The 15,899-nt window shown below is 45.6% G+C and overlaps 8 protein-coding genes across 9 annotated transcripts; 4 read left to right on the plus strand and 4 right to left on the minus strand.

Moving 5' to 3' along the window:
• Positions 1–403: 403 nt before the first annotated feature.
• E1B28_011451 (uncharacterized protein) lies at positions 404–1,742 on the plus strand (the record flags this gene model as incomplete). Its single annotated transcript, XM_043156484.1, has 5 exons — positions 404–587; positions 640–666; positions 720–896; positions 952–1,640; positions 1,701–1,742. The coding sequence occupies 5 exons, from the start codon at positions 404–406 to the stop codon at positions 1,740–1,742; spliced, it is 1,119 nt and encodes a 372-aa protein (XP_043006271.1).
• A 48-nt stretch (positions 1,743–1,790) lies between these two features.
• E1B28_011452 (uncharacterized protein) lies at positions 1,791–3,089 on the minus strand (the record flags this gene model as incomplete). The annotated part of the gene is made up of 1 exon (XM_043156485.1): positions 1,791–3,089. One exon carries the CDS (start codon positions 3,087–3,089, stop codon positions 1,791–1,793), a length of 1,299 nt encoding a protein of 432 aa, XP_043006272.1.
• Positions 3,090–3,760: 671 nt separating this feature from the next.
• On the plus strand, positions 3,761–5,261 carry E1B28_011453 (uncharacterized protein). The gene is made up of 6 exons (XM_043156486.1): positions 3,761–3,896; positions 3,961–4,241; positions 4,299–4,377; positions 4,434–4,553; positions 4,607–4,797; positions 4,851–5,261. Exons 1-6 carry the CDS (start codon positions 3,836–3,838, stop codon positions 5,175–5,177), a joined length of 1,059 nt encoding a protein of 352 aa, XP_043006273.1. The 5' UTR covers positions 3,761–3,835; the 3' UTR covers positions 5,178–5,261.
• A 265-nt stretch (positions 5,262–5,526) lies between these two features.
• On the minus strand, positions 5,527–6,535 carry E1B28_011454 (uncharacterized protein; the record flags this gene model as incomplete). Its single annotated transcript, XM_043156487.1, has 4 exons — positions 5,527–5,832; positions 5,901–6,059; positions 6,111–6,299; positions 6,356–6,535. 4 exons carry the CDS (start codon positions 6,533–6,535, stop codon positions 5,527–5,529), a joined length of 834 nt encoding a protein of 277 aa, XP_043006274.1.
• A 93-nt stretch (positions 6,536–6,628) lies between these two features.
• Positions 6,629–6,853, minus strand: E1B28_011455 (uncharacterized protein; the record flags this gene model as incomplete). The annotated part of the gene is made up of 1 exon (XM_043156488.1): positions 6,629–6,853. One exon carries the CDS (start codon positions 6,851–6,853, stop codon positions 6,629–6,631), a length of 225 nt encoding a protein of 74 aa, XP_043006275.1.
• A 104-nt stretch (positions 6,854–6,957) lies between these two features.
• Positions 6,958–10,466, plus strand: PTR8 (transcription factor TFIIH complex ERCC-3 subunit). Its single transcript, XM_043156489.1, has 15 exons — positions 6,958–7,078; positions 7,132–7,546; positions 7,599–7,686; positions 7,739–8,099; positions 8,154–8,215; positions 8,269–8,426; positions 8,479–8,589; positions 8,645–8,738; positions 8,792–8,999; positions 9,050–9,128; positions 9,180–9,216; positions 9,273–9,461; positions 9,518–9,637; positions 9,688–9,781; positions 9,830–10,466. The coding sequence occupies exons 1-15, from the start codon at positions 7,054–7,056 to the stop codon at positions 10,366–10,368; spliced, it is 2,580 nt and encodes an 859-aa protein (XP_043006276.1). The 5' UTR covers positions 6,958–7,053; the 3' UTR covers positions 10,369–10,466.
• A 50-nt stretch (positions 10,467–10,516) lies between these two features.
• On the plus strand, positions 10,517–12,065 carry E1B28_011457 (uncharacterized protein). 2 transcript variants are annotated; one of them, XM_043156490.1, is made up of 9 exons: positions 10,517–10,799; positions 10,850–10,937; positions 10,994–11,085; positions 11,137–11,217; positions 11,272–11,395; positions 11,444–11,510; positions 11,558–11,686; positions 11,735–11,784; positions 11,832–12,065. In XM_043156490.1, the coding sequence occupies exons 1-9, from the start codon at positions 10,754–10,756 to the stop codon at positions 11,986–11,988; spliced, it is 834 nt and encodes a 277-aa protein (XP_043006277.1). In that variant the 5' UTR covers positions 10,517–10,753; the 3' UTR covers positions 11,989–12,065. The 2 variants fall into 2 exon arrangements, with proteins under 2 accessions (XP_043006277.1, XP_043006278.1); XM_043156491.1 differs by lacking the exon at positions 11,832–12,065 and having other exon boundaries at positions 11,558–11,777.
• Positions 12,066–12,450: 385 nt separating this feature from the next.
• On the minus strand, positions 12,451–14,753 carry E1B28_011458 (uncharacterized protein; the record flags this gene model as incomplete). The annotated part of the gene is made up of 10 exons (XM_043156492.1): positions 12,451–12,552; positions 12,607–12,950; positions 13,012–13,096; positions 13,154–13,566; positions 13,619–13,807; positions 13,859–14,060; positions 14,110–14,216; positions 14,273–14,436; positions 14,490–14,571; positions 14,627–14,753. 10 exons carry the CDS (start codon positions 14,751–14,753, stop codon positions 12,451–12,453), a joined length of 1,815 nt encoding a protein of 604 aa, XP_043006279.1.
• Positions 14,754–15,899: the final 1,146 nt, after the last annotated feature.

Raw genomic sequence — 15,899 nt, forward strand, 5'->3', positions numbered from 1 at the left:
GGGTCGCGCGCTCTACTTTTAACTCTATCATTATCGAGCACTAAATGCCTCTAGCCAACGATATGGCTAACGTGTCTGCGACTTGTGTTCGGAATACTTACCAAACTGCTCATGGTCAAACGCCACAACCAGCGGAAACCCCGCGAAACGTGTTTTTTACAGCTCTTCAACACCTTTATGGTTCATTGCCTTAGTCGCCTGCGCAGCACTCTCCATACAGCAAATGATAGCTTTTGATCACTTCTCTCGCCGCATGTTGGACCTCGCATCGCAATACACCGACACGAAAAGGTTTTTCAATGGATCGACAAATCGATTAAAGTGCCAATAACGCCTCTCCACCTCACCTCTCAGATTCAGATTGCTCATCACTGTTCTTCCACACGCCATACTTTTACCAGAGATGTTGTCCCATGCTCGGAACGTTACAATCCATGACGGAAACTTTGGGATTGTGCACGGAAATCAATATATCAAAAAATACAATGCACCCATCTCAAAGAGACCTGTAACTCATGCTTATGGCGACACTTTCAATAACAGCACCGTTAGACGTACCACAAGGGACACTTGTAGCTATGGTCAAGGTACAATTTCACGCTGATGGTGTACATTTTTTCTTGCTCACGAAGTGGACAGTAGGAAGCCAGTCTCCGGACTCTCAGTGTACGTTACCCAAACCCTTTGGAATCTAACCAAGTCTCAACTCATTTTTTCAGCCGCTATCTTTCTGCCACGCATGCCTCTTGCGCGTTTTCCATCTTCCTGTAGTCACATCTCAATACGTTCTCTACCAAAGTCGGACCATTCAGACTCAGCTTCATCAAACTTTGAAAGCTCTGTCCTTCACACTCCAACAGAATCGACTCGTCATAATATCGGCTACCCAACGCATCGTAAGTCTCTCACCGCTCGTGCTCAAAGCTTTTCTTCTGAATTTTCATGTCTTAGCTGGCGCGACACCTACTTGCTCCGCTGGTGCCTTGGGCTTTGAGCACCACAACTCGTCTTCCTTCCGGGGGAATGAGCGTCAGGATGACCCCTTCATAGAGAGCTGTTGGAACTCGAATGAAATGCCTCAGAACAACGAGATTCCACTGTTCAACTTGGCTCCCCACGCCCCACAGCGACCTATATCCGCTTGTAGTGAGCACACGAACGATTCCAGAAAGCAGACACTAGGTATTACAACACCCGCCCCTCATTCCCGTTACACAGATTCTCGACTGGGATCTCCTAGGTCATCCTCTCCTCCTCCTCCTGCTATGTGTGGTACACGAGCTTGGTTGAGACAGACAGAGACGTTACAAGATGATCGTCCGTTCGCCGCCTCCCACAATTCAACTTGCACTGAGCAGCCAACTATCTTTGACCAAGGAGCAAGGATGTTAGACTGTCGCAACTCAGATTACGCCCCCAGTGAAGCTACCTCATTCTATAGAATCCCTAGTGAACTCAACTGGGACGCCGATGACGAGCACGAAAGCCAACTTGGGTCTGAGCGAGGGACGGTTTCCCCGTCAAAAGTTCGTGGTCTCATTAACCATATCGTGGAAATGGGATTCACTCGGCGGGAAGTTGTCCGCTGCATGAGGGCCAGTAATAACGACCCAGATCTCGCTGTTGAGTACCTCATGAACGTAAGTTTCTCGTGATAGGCATTGTGGTCAAGGAAAGATACTCACATTTCGTTCTGCTAGGGGATCCCAAATGGACTGCGTCTTAAATCTAAACTCCATTGAAAACACGTAGACTACAGCATAGACTGTTTATTTACCTCATGAGTAATGTCACCAAGATCCTTCTTCCTCGCCTGAGACACCAAAAACACCATTAACCAGTCTATCTCTCCAACGGCTCGGCGTGTCCCAGATATTACTTTCCCTATGTGACTTTCCGAACGAAGCTATCCAGGAGATCCAACCCTGTTTCTGCTGTACACGCTGTGCTACAACTGCAGGAACCACAGAAAACGCATTGATCCTACCGCTTTTGACGAGCCACGAAAAGGCCTGGTCTATCCCGCGAGAGTAGGCGAATGGTGGATACGTAAGGTGATCATACAGCTTTTTCGCGCCCCGAGGGGAGAGTGCGTAGGCATGAGTACATTGAGGAGCGTGAGAGGGATGAATCAAGTTGGCGGAAATCGCGGACTTGTCGGCTGTAGTATGAGGTTCATACTCGTAACACTCTGACGAAGAACACGATGAATTGACGCTAGACGCAAGTGGAGTATATTTGGCTTCGTCTGACCAGCAGTGGCCTAGAAAAACGATGTCCCAGTCAAGAGGAAGGAGACCCCATAAACGCGATAGTCGCCGTCGGATGTCTATCTCCATATCGATGTCATCCTCGAGTATGATGGTGATATCAGCAGCATTAGGACTCCCGATGATCTTCCGGATGGTTTGCAAATGAGAATGCCAGCAGGCAACCCGGGCAGGCGATAGAATCATATGCCTTCCTAGCGTTGGCGTAAAGGCCGTTAAGGTGAAATCGCCCTTTGAAACGACCAAGGGGTTCTGAGAGGCTGGTCTTCGACTCGCTGATTGATATACGTCGAAATCCGCCATAGATCCGAGTAAAGGAAGATATTGAGCTAAGCGTTGCGTCTTGTTAAGCTTGGGCAACATAGGCCATCCGAAGGGTAGCTTGAGGTTGACAGCAAGAAAGTCGTTAATGGGAACATTGCCTTGAGGTTCCATCGTTTTCAGTACCTCCCGGACGACCCACTCCCTCAAAAGCCTGATGTTCTTCATGACGGTGCCAACAATTTCATCAGCCGAATCCGTCGCAACAACGTAAGTCCAGCTTGGAATACGTAGAAAAACCCGCAATTTCTCCATGTCTACCCTTCGGTCATGTCGGTGCTGCAGGGATATGATGTAGATTCGTTCACTTTGCGATATCAAGGGTGCGAGAGGTGCCGGTAGGTCCTGAGGCATCTGCGTTGGAAGAGAGCTTTGTTTTCTGTGAGCGGCAAGAGCCAGAAGCAACGATAAGACAGAGAAAAGGAAGAGTAGTGCGAGGAATCGCAGGCAGAAATTGCGCGATTTTGAAGTCATGTACCCATTCCTGAAGAGAGCCATGAATGCACCAAGTTACTTTGACATCGTGGGGCGTCTGGTCATTGGATCGGTGCACCGGCCGAACTCTGCTCTCAATGACCGAAAAGGCCGTTTGACCGCATTTCCACGGGGACGTTCACCATTAGTACTTTTTGAGAAATCCGGAAAAGAAATGATAGTAGATTGGATAAGAGTATATGAAGGCAAAAGGTGGCCTCAAGCGTACAAGGCCGCCTTCGAGGTTGAAAACAATGTGTCGTATAGCAGCTTCTATCATTTGTATCAGGTGGCGTTACGCTATAACTAGATAGTTCGGGAATGGGTGGTGGTCGCAAATTACTCGTACAATATCAATGGTGGCGTTGTGCGTCCGTGGTCATCGAGTTCTGGAACTGTTTTTCCGGACTGATGACATTGTCGTCGAGGGCAAGTTGAAGAAGTATCAATCAAAACTTCGGTGGAGGGAAACCCAGCAATGAGAATCCATTTCCGGTTTTGGGGGGAGCACAGCGCCGAGGGGTCAGTAAATGTTGGTATCATATCGCAGCTGGGTTGCTGTGATGTTCTGCACAATGCTGGAAGGACTTCGACTGATGACTGGATAGATAGATTACGCACATAGTTCCACGTGGGAACTGCCGACAACCGGCGGTACTCGTTTTTCCGGATTCTCGTGTGAATGATGGTGAACCGCTGAAACGCCCAGTTTTATACCTCAGGTATCGACATGTCCTGATCAAGAGCTTACGTCCAGTTCGTCCGTCACAATGCCTATGCTCATAGACACCGCTGAGCTGTCCGGCCTGGCTGCAGAGGGTGCTCTGTATGGTAAAAGCGCATTTCGCCTGTTCAGTACTTCGAGTTCAGTCAGATTGACATCGGCTATATGTAGGCGTATTTCTGTCCCTCTTCACTGTTTGCACTCGTGATCTTTGGCTTCGAAGACGTCGTCGCAAGACCACCCTTAGCTGGCCCATGGTTGTTGCTGGTTTCTTGCTGATTCTACTCGCTACGGCACGTTTCGTTGTGGATTGTGCATACATCTCTGTCGCGTTCATTCATCATGATCCTCGATCTGCACGCATCGCCTACCTACAGGACGTTACCCAACCCTTGTTCACGGCGAAGCACATGATTCTTATTGTATCGTTACTTATCGGTGACTCGTTCGTGGTAAGCAAATCCTGTATCTTTAATGTGGCGTGCTGAGCATCAATATACAATACGTAGAACTACCGGTGCTGGGTGGTTTGGGGAAGGAATATCTGGGTTATAATCCTCCCCGCTAGCCTCTCATTCCTGAGTTTCGGTGAGTTGTACCCCCATGTTTCCCATTTATCGAACTATCTCTTGACGAAAACCCAGGTTCGGGTTGCTATCTGATGTGGGCTTACAGCAATCTGCCTAACCAGACCGTACTCCAGGAGTCTACTTGGATGAAGATGCTGTATGCACCCAGTCTCGTGGCAAACGCTCTCGGTACCTGTGAGGAGTCATTAAATGGATAACCTGCGGTATACAGCTGACGTTTAGAACAGCTTTACTCGCGTACCGAATCTGGTCAGTTAACAAGAGGCTTCGAGATATGGTTACGGAGGAAAAATCGAATCTTACCACGCCTGTCGTTCGTATCATCTTGGAATCTGGTGCCCTCAATGTTGCCTATCTATTCGCCTACGTCATGGCAATAGGATGGAGCTCTCAAGGTCTTGAACTTATATCTGAAATGGTAATATGAACAGATTCATTTCTGCTTGTTATGTTGCTGAAACCCCGACACAGGCTACACCGCTCACAGGGATCATCTTCTCCACCGTGATTCTTCGGGTCGCCCATGCGCGCCACGACGATACGTTCTACACTTCGAACCACCTTCCAACACTTTCGTTCCGTTTTGCAAAGAAATCCACGAAAGCCACGGAAACCACAGACCCGAGCACGGTGGATATGGCCACAAGTACAAATATTTTGGGGGACACCAAGAGCACAGGAAATACTAATATTGTGGAGGTCTATGTTCACGGCACTACTACAAGGCATTATGATACGGTTTACGATGTTGAACTGAACTCACTTGACGATAGGGCCGAAACCGGTTCCAAGGTTTAATCTTGTAATTATGGTATGGTGCTGCCTTCTACAAATGTATAAAATTATAAATTCTATGGCAATGCGTATCCAAACTCAGGCGTCGCGGGAGAAGCACCCATGAGCTACACAAGGAGAGAACTGGTAAAGAAATGATAGTGAACTGATTTCCAAGAAGAGGGATAGATACAGGCTCATACAGCGTGGATTTAAGCGTGCTTGTGTAGCGAGGTGTGCACCCAAGGTGTTTTTCGGTATTGATTGACATTTCCATGGAATAAAGAGGTGTTGATCAAGCTGAGGGGCTGGTGACGATAGAAATCGACATATACTGTGGAGCCAATGACAATCAAATAAGTAACGAGTTTAATCACACTTCAACGCCGACTAGGGATGATATCGAGTTCAATGAACGCAAAAGCGCATTGTTCAATACATTGGATGACCTTCCATCGGCCGCCAATACGGGCAGATCATCCCAATCCCGATCCAGCTCGTCAAGGTATTCAGCTGCCCCCGAGAGATGAGCAACCTTGGCGCACGACGCATGGTGAGCAAGAAGTTCAGGGGAGGGAAGTGGAGAGTCCAAGTGGGTGCCGGAACGCACGAATGTCGTTGTGTTAGGTACCTGTATCGATTTGCTAAAGGTTTTTATACGATAACAGTGTTCAATTTCCTGGATGGGGATGCGCCACCGTGGAATTAGTCGGCCGCCAGGACTTCAATGTGGCTACTATCGCTCACCGTTGCCTCGAACCACAACTCTAGGCGATCGAAATGCTCATGGACGTTTTTTTCTAATGTCATGACATTATGTAGCGAATGCATTTTGTCGCCGTTGATATTTTCTACGTCGTAACCGAAACGCTTCAAGACAGTGAGCAGCGAAGCAGAAGAGTCTCTCTGAGAGATAGTGAGCCGGGTGATGCCAGCAAGGAAAGGGTACGAACTTACTTTCGCGATGGAGGTCAGGGACTCTTCATTGGATATGTTGGAATATATCGATTCTTGTACAATGTGTGCGCATTCTGTCCAGCATGTGCCAACTCGCTTCACTTCCTCTTCGTTGACGTCGAAGCTTGCCGGTATGTTTAAGTTATACTTTCCAGTTACCACACACCTATAACCATCTCGGATAAGAGCCTATATGAAGGCAAAAGCCGATGAAAACATGGTCTCAAGCGCTATGAAATACTTACTTGCTTCTTTGCGAGGTTGCTGTCTTGGGGAATCTCCTTCATCACGGTCATCAGAGCCTCTTCGGCGTCGTTGAACGAAGGCCGACTGGGATGTTCCGATAAATCTGACGTTTTCTTCTTGTGCTTTTTGACTAGTATGTGCGTAAGTTCAGGCCAAGTTATTTCGGTGGACTCGTTCATAGTTACACTTACAGTCCCTAATGTAGAAGTCAACAAGAAACCTTCCGAGTTTGAGCAGCGTATCTTGTTCGCTGTTGCAAGAATTAATTTCTTTTATAATCTCCTTAAGGGCGTTAGAAGGAGGATGGAGGACCAAGTATCCGAGCACTCTTGCGTATTTGACATGCTCCTCGCTTCGACTTCGCGTTCTAGTTTGAAACGGTCATCGTAAGCTCTCTGCGAGTCGGTAATGGGTGTAGAGTCGGTTGCATCGAACTGCAGTACAACGGTAGGAAGAGGAGTTGCATTAACGGTTCGGTATTTGTCGAGTAGGTTCATGGTCAAATAGAGCAACAAAGCAGTTGATTATTTCATTTAAGCGCTCGGTCGGCCCCGGGCCCGAAGTGGCAACCGCTGACTCATTTAAAGCCGTGTCGTATTAGGCACCACGGTAGTGAGAGTTGTGGTCTTTGCTCGAAACCACCACCGTGACCAAGGTTTGGACTCGGTTCAACGCGGTCAAGGGATTTTAGATTTGAATGTCCTTCAAAAGACCGGGAGAAGGTGTGCTACATCGATAATGTCACTCGATTCACCACAGTCTGATCTCTGAATAGCTTTCAGTCGACCTGCAAAACGTCCGAGAAAGGATGATGAATACCTCGAAATTGACAATGAAGACGATGTGATCCCTCCATCCCCACCTGAGAACGTCAAGGATAATTCTCTTCCTCGTGGCGCTACTATCAACCTTGGTGTTCTCACACGCAAGCTTGCAGATGCTAAGAAGGCGAAAGAGGCTGTTGATTCTGGCGACATCTCATCTTTGGAACAGCATAGACGTGCTCAAAACAAGCTCGTTTCGTATTTATTCGACAATCAGGACTTCTCATTCTTGCATCTCAAGCCAGACCACGCATCGCGGCCTCTCTGGATTAGCCCGGACGACGGTCACATAATTCTCGAGAAATTCTCGCCTATTGCCGAACAAGCTCAAGACTTCCTCACTGCTATCAGCGAGCCTGTTAGCAGGTGCGTTTATTTACGATAGATAACTACGACGACACCGACTGTGTGACATTAGACCAACATTTATACATGAATACAAGCTCACTCCCTACTCTCTGTATGCGGCCGTGTCTGTTGGGCTTCAAACTGAGGACATAATAGAAGTCTGTGAACTTCTGTTCATTGTGTGTTCAAGTTACTAATGTACCCTAAAAGGTCCTCAATCGTTTGTCGAAAGTCCCAGTCCCATCCACAATAGTCGACTACATTCGTTCTTGCACCCTCAGTTATGGCAAGGTCAAATTGGTGCTGAAGCATAACCGATATTTTGTCGAGTCCAGCCATCCAGAGACGTTGCAGTTACTCTTAAAAGACGGTGTCATTCGTGAAGCTCGTATTCTCAGTGCTCAAACAGACAACAGCATCAAGGCGGCTACGTTTACTACTTCGAAGGCGCCTGTAAAGGGCAATCTTGTCATCCCTGGGACGAAGGAGGCCGAAAAGAAGAACGACGTCAATGTCAATTCAGCTCAGAATAATGAGAATCTCTTCACATCTGTAGTTGGGGTTGAGGAAGGTGAGTGACAGTCATCATTGTCATGTTCACTGTTTCCTCACCCTCCTTTACCAGACGAAATCGACGAGGACGATGATAATGTCCACGCCTTTGAGATAAATGACGCGAAGATAGATGTGAGTGATGTTTCTCGTGCGTTATGACCATTTGTTGAACTGCTGGCACTCAGGATGTCAAGAAACGTTGTAACGACCTCGATTATCCTATGTTGGAAGAATACGATTTCCGAAATGACACTATTAACGCCAATTTGGACATCGATCTCAAGCCTGCAACCGTCATCCGACCTTACCAAGAAACCAGTCTGAGCAAGATGTTCGGGAACGGGTAAGCCTCAGCATTTCCATTTCCTACGTAGAGGTCATTGACTCTTGGACAGACGTGCAAGGTCCGGAATCATCGTCTTACCCTGTGGTGCCGGCAAGACTCTAGTTGGGATCACAGCGGCTTGTACGATCAAGAAGTCTTGCCTAGTCCTCTGCACATCCTCGTAGGGTCCTTTCGTTGGTCTCAGTGACAGTGTGGGTTCTTACTATGCACTCTAGTGTTTCTGTCATGCAATGGAAACAACAGTTCATGCAATGGTCGAATGTCACCGATCGGCAGATAGCGGTTTTCACTGCTGATCAGAAAGAAAAGGTATAGCTACCCTTGACCCTGCTCTCCAGTATATTACATCTTAACCTGAGTAGTTTGCGGGGGAGAGTGGTATCGTCGTGTCAACCTATTCGATGGTCGCCAACACGCATAACCGGTCACACGAGTCGAAGAAGATGATGGAGTTTCTGACATCGAGGGAGTGGGGGTTCATTCTATTAGACGAGGTCCACGTCGTTCCAGCCGCGATGTTCAGAAGAGTCGTTACCACCATCAAAGCACATTCGAAACTTGGATTGACTGGTGAGTGAAGTGTACCAGAACCACTGAATCAGCTAACATTTTTTTTGTAGCCACCCTCGTCCGTGAGGATGACAAGATTGCAGATTTGAACTATATGATTGGCCCTAAGCTTTACGAGGCGAATTGGATGTACGTGGTTGATCTGCCCTCCTACACTCCATACATATTGAAACTATTCAGGGATCTCGCCTCCAAGGGTCACATTGCCAACGTTCAAGTGAGTTGTAGCCCTCTCTTTCCGTTAACTTTGAATTCATCCTTGTTTCGACTCAGTGTGCTGAGGTATGGTGCCCAATGACACCGGAGTTCTACCACGAATACCTTCGCGAGCAATCTCGAAAGCGCATGCTGTTATACTGCATGAACCCAAACAAGTTCCAAGCATGTCAGTTCCTGATTAAATATCACGAAGATAGAGGAGATAAGATCATCGTCTTTTCTGATAATGTCTTTGCTCTTGTGGTGTGTCATATATTGGGCGCGCTAATGTTGCGAGATCCTCAAGAACTTTTTTGAAGGCGTATGCAACACGACTACGACGACTATTCATTCATGGCGGCACAGGTCAGGTCGAACGGATGCGGATTCTTTCGCGATTCCAGCACGACCCAGAGGTCAATACTATATTTTTGTCCAAGGCATGTTGATTCGTCCAGTCGCTACGTAAAAGACTGACATACTTTTATAGGTTGGAGACACGTCGATTGACTTGCCGGAGGCGACGTGCTTGATTCAGATATCTTCTCATTTCGGTTCACGTAGGCAAGAAGCCCAGCGGTTAGGTATGTTGACCATTTAAAGATAATAATTCATGCTATACGGATTCTCAGGACGCATCCTTCGAGCCAAGCGGCGAAACGACGAAGGTTTCAATGCATTCTTCTACTCGCTCGTCTCTAAAGACACCCAAGAGATGTTCTACAGTACGAAACGCCAACAGTTCCTCATCGACCAAGGTTATGCATTCAAAGTGATTACCAAACTGGACGGGTTGGAGAAACTTCCTGAACTCGTCTACCGAACACGAGACGAACAGATTGAGCTTCTTCAATCTGTGCTGATCGCCAACGAGAATGATGCTGATTTAGGTTCGGACATTCGAGCGGTGGAGGGTGATTTGGCAGGTACGGTCACTTCGAAGGACTTTGGACCGACGAGGTTCCCGCAGACGCAGAGGACAACGGGATCTTTGACGGCGTTGAGTGGTGCGCAACATATGGCTTATATGGAGCAGAACCGTTCGGCGAATAGGACATTGGCTAAGACGGCTGCTGCACCTCAAAGACATAAGTTGTTTGCGAAAAGGGAGCGGGAGAAGGTAGCGATGAGGAAGGAGGCTAAAACAGCTTCGTCCTCCATGGCTGGATGAAACCATCGGTGTCATTATACTGAAGTCCATAATTAATTACGGTGAATAATGTAGCGCGAAGTGTGATCAAGAGAAAACACAGAGTCCCTGGATCTATCTTCGGAATTATCTGAATGATCTGAATAAATAGCTGTTCTCGAAAGCGGCGCGCCCACTTACTTCTCTGCTTCCATCACATTCTGTTACGACGGGTACATACATACAGCTGTTCCAAATCTTTTGCCGGTATTTGATGACGTCGTGCGTTGGTGTCGAGTTCAGCATCGTATCCTTTTCCTTTTAGGTCGTCTCACTCTCACCCACAACCGGACATCAAGATGGAAGCACAGTTTCTTACTAAGTCATCCATATAAACCAGCTCTCAGTCCTTGCAATATCTCGCAAGATGACACGCGACTTCTCCTTCAACTCTACCGTCCGTTTAAACTCTGGTATGATCCTCGTTTTCTTTTTAAACTTGCGAGTTCACGTCTCTCCCCAGGCCAAGACCTCCCATTACTGGGTCTCGGCACTTACCTGAACGATGATTGCAAGCCTGCTTGTCTTGCCGCGTTGAAAAAGGGTTACAAGTATGGATGAGCATTGTCATCATCCGTTTGTGATAGTAACTTATGAGTCTTTCCAGACACATAGATACTGCTCGTATGTACGGTAACGAGTCACAAGTCGGTGAAGCACTCCGTGAAAGCGGCGTCCCACGAGAGGAGATTTACATCAGTACGGACCTTTCGTTTCCCACTTGACCTCCAACCCATTTTTCGGTGCTAGCCACGAAGATCAACAATAACGAACATTCCTATGAAGTTGCCTCCTCCTCTGTCGATGACTCGCTCAAGACGCTGGGCTTGAGTACGTTCAGTATATCCGTAATAATCATATGTCGCTCTGACCTTCGTGCGATAGAATACCTCGATTGCATGCTCATTCACAGTCCCCTTTCCAACAAGCCTAGTCGTCTCGATACGTGGCGTGCCCTCGTTGATTCAAAGAAACAAGGCAAAGTCAAAGCTATCGGGGTCTCGAATTAGTATGTGAATTAGACTTTTTGCAAAGCTTTCTCTTATCCATGGTTCAGTAATGTAAAACACTTGGAAGAGATCCGAGAAGCCGGTTTGGAGTTGCCCAGCATCAATCAAATCGAGGTGAGCCATATCTATCTCGTTCTCTTCTTCGCTAATCGGTTTGGCAGCTTCACCCTCGCTGCCAGCAGAAGGACATTGTTGCATGGTGCAAGAAGTACAACGTCGTCGTCGAGGCATATGCGCCTCTTATGCGTGGAGAATGGAACTATCCAGAGATCACCGAAACTGCCAAGAAGGTTGATTACTGTCATGTAATTCATAGTTCTATCTAACCCGGAAACCAGTACAACAAGAACCCCGCCCAGCTCCTTCTTCGCTGGTCATTGCAAAGCGGGTACGAAGCTCACTCGTTTATATATGGCATCACTAATTTACTCACAGATACGCTCCTCTCGCCAAGTCTGCGGACCCGAAGCGTGTTGTTTCGAATGCAATTGTCTTCGACTTTGATATCAGTGCTGAAGATATGGCTCTCATTGATGGTCTCGATCGAGGCCAGGAAGGTGCTATCACCTGGAACCCCATCAATGTAGATTAGTTGCTTGGATTTCTGTAATATAGCTGTGAGCTTGTAAAAAGTACATCCTTCCTGGACATTTCAGGAGTCTGTCGGCCTTTCATTGGCCATGATTTTGGCCCAATGAGTATCTGAGGTTTTTCCCCACTAATGCTGCTTGAAGGGTGACCTTATTCATGCTTAATGTTGATATTCACCATAGTCACCCCAAGTTCAGAAACATAAGGCTTGTCTATACACTAAAGCCTGAATGACTGAGTCCATTAGCTAACTGCTTTGCTCAGCTGTGCTGAAGAGAAAAAGAAAGATGGAGGATAGAAAGAGAGTGGAAAGTAAAGGGCTCAGATGCTCAAATGTTCAAGGGGTACATACTATATCAAGCTGTTAAGATGTCCGTTTACAAATTTACCAATAATGTAAATGAACATATCTATATATGAATAGTTCTAGCTATGTTAATGGTATCTTCAGGCTTTCTTTACTCTAGTTACTACCTTTAATATTATGTGCCTTCTTGATCAGATCAGAAGCTTGTTCAGCAATGGCATATACTCCAGCTTGTGTATGAGCACCAAGAATATGGGGCTAGCTCAACATTTAGCAAGATTACAAGTGGGAAAAAGACAACAGAACACTTACAAATATTGATGCATCTACAATTCGTAAACCTTCCACTTTCTTCACCTGAAGATCTGGCCCAACAACTCCTGATTCATCCTGAGCACTTGACATCCTTGCAGTACCCACTGGATGTCGAAGTGTCATTGCAAGGTTTTGGATATGATTTTGAATATCTTCAGTTGTATTCAACACAGGTCCAAATGGCTTAATAATAAAGTCTTGCCATGGTTTGGCAGTGGTGAATCGGTATGCAGCTTTTACAGCTTCTGTAAGAATAACCATGTCGGATTGTGCATCCAGAAAATTGGGATCAATGAGTGGTGCATCAAATGGAGATGAGCTTGTTAGTGCTACAGATCCACCTGTAATAATGATAGTAATTTAGTAAGAAGATAAAGTGAATTAGATATTAGACAAACATACGAGAGAGTGGTGAAACTAGTGCAACCAGCATTGTCATGAAGTTGCCTTCTGATGGGAGAGCCTCAGTAAATGATAGAAAAGCATTCTACATTGAACTGTTAGTTTATAGTTGCAAAAAAATCTCCCAGTGAATTTTCCATACCACAAAAATAATTTCATAATGAGGTGATGTCTCTCCTGCAGCAGAATCTCCAAATTTCTCAAGAATGGAAGAATTCTTAGAGAGTCGGAACCATCCTACTTGATTTCCTGATGGATTGTTTGCCAAAGGACCACCTTTTGTCTTGTTGTAGAATGCAATCTGTTCATTTAGTAGTGTTGTATTTCGAACAATTGTGTCCACAGTGTTTGTTGTATTGATGTACCATTGCAAAGGCACCCATGGATGATCTTGCATGTGTCTTCCAACATCAGGGACTTCAACAAGTGTCTGGATCCCATGAGCATTCAATTCTGTGTGATCACCAATGCCAGACAGCTTGAGAAGGTGTGGAGTTCCAATAGCACCTGCAGAGAGAATAACCTCTTTTTTAGCAGTGACAGATATATGAGGCCCTAAGTTGGAAATATAATAAGCTACAAGTCAACATTGTCCAGAATTTCTAACCTGTAGCACTTTGTGTAAGTTCAACACCTTGAAAAACTGGTTTGCCATTTTTATGTCCAGTTTGAAGTAGCTTTGTAGCTTGAGTACCTATAAGAACATGAAAGTTCTTCCGATTAAGTGCAGCATCAGAAAGAAATGCAGTTGCAGAACTGCTGCGGACACCATGGCCAATAGTAGACTGAAGCCAACCTAAGAAACTTATTGAGTGTATATATTAATTGATAATTTAAAATGACTAACCAATCCCAAGTGGATTTCCAGAGTTCATATCAAGATTGAATGGGAATTCAGAAAGCTGAGATGTAGTTTCTAGTATCCGAGAGTCTAGAACACTAGTGTTCCCAGGAAGGCTAGTAAGAACTGGACCAGATGTTCCATGGAACTTTGGATCTACTTGTCCAGTTATATTATGTCCATCTGCAGCAGGTGACAAAGTTTCTGTCTGCAAATTGTGTTAGAGAGAGAGAAAGTTAGAATTTTGAAACACTGACTTTACGAAAATAGGGAAGCATAGATTGCCAGGACCAACCAGAGTCACCAGAAACCTGGGCAAGTTTGTCAAAGTCACTGGAGGATCCACGAGTGTAAAACATATAATCTTCAAAATACATCTCAGTTTATAAATCACTACATTGATAAAGGTGAACTACTTACTAACAGAGGTGCTACCCCCTAGAACATGGCCACGAGGGTATGCAATAGTACGATTCAACAGAGTCTTCTGTGGAATAGTAGTGTAGTTCCAGTCAAAAGCAGCATCCACTGATGCCACAAAGTATGGAACCTGTATTGCACTAATATCAGGACCTTCTGTATTGCTAGAATTTAAATTAGCAATAATATTGAGCAAAAAGATCAACAGAAGTCATACCTTCCTCCAGCCTCAACTAGAAGAACTTTGATATCTGGATCTTCACTCAAGCGATTGGCAATAACTGCTCCAGCTGCTCCAGCTACATTTCAAGTAATTAGCATATGTTCATAAAATAGTAAACTCATTCAACTAACCTCCTATCACTACAAAGTCATAGTCGTCATGTTCCACTTGAGCAGGATTTGTGAATAAAGATGCAAGACCATATGTCCAGCTGAGGCATTGAAAGAAAAGGAGGAGTAGATATCTTGACACCAACATTGCAAGGGAAGGTTTTAAGAGGATGCCAATGTACAAGTTAGTTGGCCTTTTAAATCATTTATGAACCTGTAAAATCCAAAACTGAGAAAAATAAAAGATATATTAACAGTTATCCAAAATTGAAATGAAAGTTGAAAGAGAGTTGACAAAGTTACAAGTAGAGTCAACCTTGATGCTATAGCTGTGATTGATAGCAATGTAAAGAGTACCTGTACAACTCCACTACTATGCTAAATATACTACATTTAGAATTGATGCAAGTTGTAATTTGTAAACCAGAGCTCTATAGCCTAAGGCAGGCTCTGCATGTTACTGATAAACCTATTGGCAGGCCACAGATGCAGACATTATAATTCTGATGATAGTACCTCAATAACAGAATCTATTTATGGCCACCAAAATGTCAAAATGAAGGTGAGGGGTTAAATACAAATATGGAATCATGGTTAAGTCTGACAGCTCACCCAGGAACAAAAATTGAAGCATCGCAATTCAAGCTGCGGCTTTGGAGGAGTGGATACTATTCAATTACAATTACAATATCAAACTTTCAAGTCAGCAATTAGTAATATAGCTGGCATCAGTTGTACAAGGAAGCTGCAGGGCACCTGTATAAATGATGGGCATGGTAAAGAGCACGGGCTAGTCATGATGTATGAACAGCCACTGGAAGAAAACTTGGCAGGTTGATTCATGCTTTTTGCATAACTCAGAAAATTAGTACTAATACAACTACTAGGTATATTTCAGATACCATGTCAAGCTGGAAGTCCTTCTGATAATGATTCTGTAGGGAGCTGAGAATTGGAGGCAGTTACTATTCCAGTTATTACGAGCCGCTTGGATTGTGGCCAAGCTCGGATTTTGCCAAGCGCCACGGAACGGCTTAAACTTTTTTTCCTACCCTCGACGGGATTACAATCCGCCGCGACAAATATTTCCGGTGATACCTCAATTTTGCGCTGGAAGAAGATCAGAAGGACCTGAGAATAATCCACCAACTACGGGTTAGCAGACCCGGGAATTTGAGTGGAGCAGGAGAAGGGCGACGAGGGACAAACTGGTACAGCGGCGCCCGGCCGATCACGATGATCATACGCGTCCTGGGACGAATGATACTGCTTTTTCAGATGAAGAATAATTGGC

Source organism: Marasmius oreades, chromosome 7, assembly GCF_018924745.1.
Source record: "Marasmius oreades isolate 03SP1 chromosome 7, whole genome shotgun sequence".
Lineage (NCBI taxonomy): Eukaryota > Fungi > Basidiomycota > Agaricomycetes > Agaricales > Marasmiaceae > Marasmius > Marasmius oreades.

What these genes read in the sequence shown, in the direction of transcription:
- E1B28_011453 (XM_043156486.1), top strand. Translation starts at nt 3,836, where the DNA reads ATGCCTATGCTCATAGACACCGCTGAGCTGTCCGGCCTGGCTGCAGAG. An exon ending in TGCAGAGGGTGCTCTGTATG is followed by an intron (nt 3,897 to 3,960) that starts GTAAAAGCGCAT and finishes GGCTATATGTAG; the next exon opens with GCGTATTTCTGTCCCTCTTC. An exon ending in TTATCGGTGACTCGTTCGTG is followed by an intron (nt 4,242 to 4,298) that starts GTAAGCAAATCC and finishes TACAATACGTAG; the next exon opens with AACTACCGGTGCTGGGTGGT.
- PTR8 (XM_043156489.1), top strand. Translation starts at nt 7,054, where the DNA reads ATGTCCTTCAAAAGACCGGGAGAAG. An exon ending in CTGCTGATCAGAAAGAAAAG is followed by an intron (nt 8,739 to 8,791) that starts GTATAGCTACCC and finishes TAACCTGAGTAG; the next exon opens with TTTGCGGGGGAGAGTGGTAT. An exon ending in GTCACATTGCCAACGTTCAA is followed by an intron (nt 9,217 to 9,272) that starts GTGAGTTGTAGC and finishes GTTTCGACTCAG; the next exon opens with TGTGCTGAGGTATGGTGCCC.
- E1B28_011457 (XM_043156490.1), top strand. Translation starts at nt 10,754, where the DNA reads ATGACACGCGACTTCTCCTTCAACTCTACCGTCCGTTTAAACTCTG. An exon ending in GCGTTGAAAAAGGGTTACAA is followed by an intron (nt 10,938 to 10,993) that starts GTATGGATGAGC and finishes GAGTCTTTCCAG; the next exon opens with ACACATAGATACTGCTCGTA. An exon ending in GCTCAAGACGCTGGGCTTGA is followed by an intron (nt 11,218 to 11,271) that starts GTACGTTCAGTA and finishes TTCGTGCGATAG; the next exon opens with AATACCTCGATTGCATGCTC.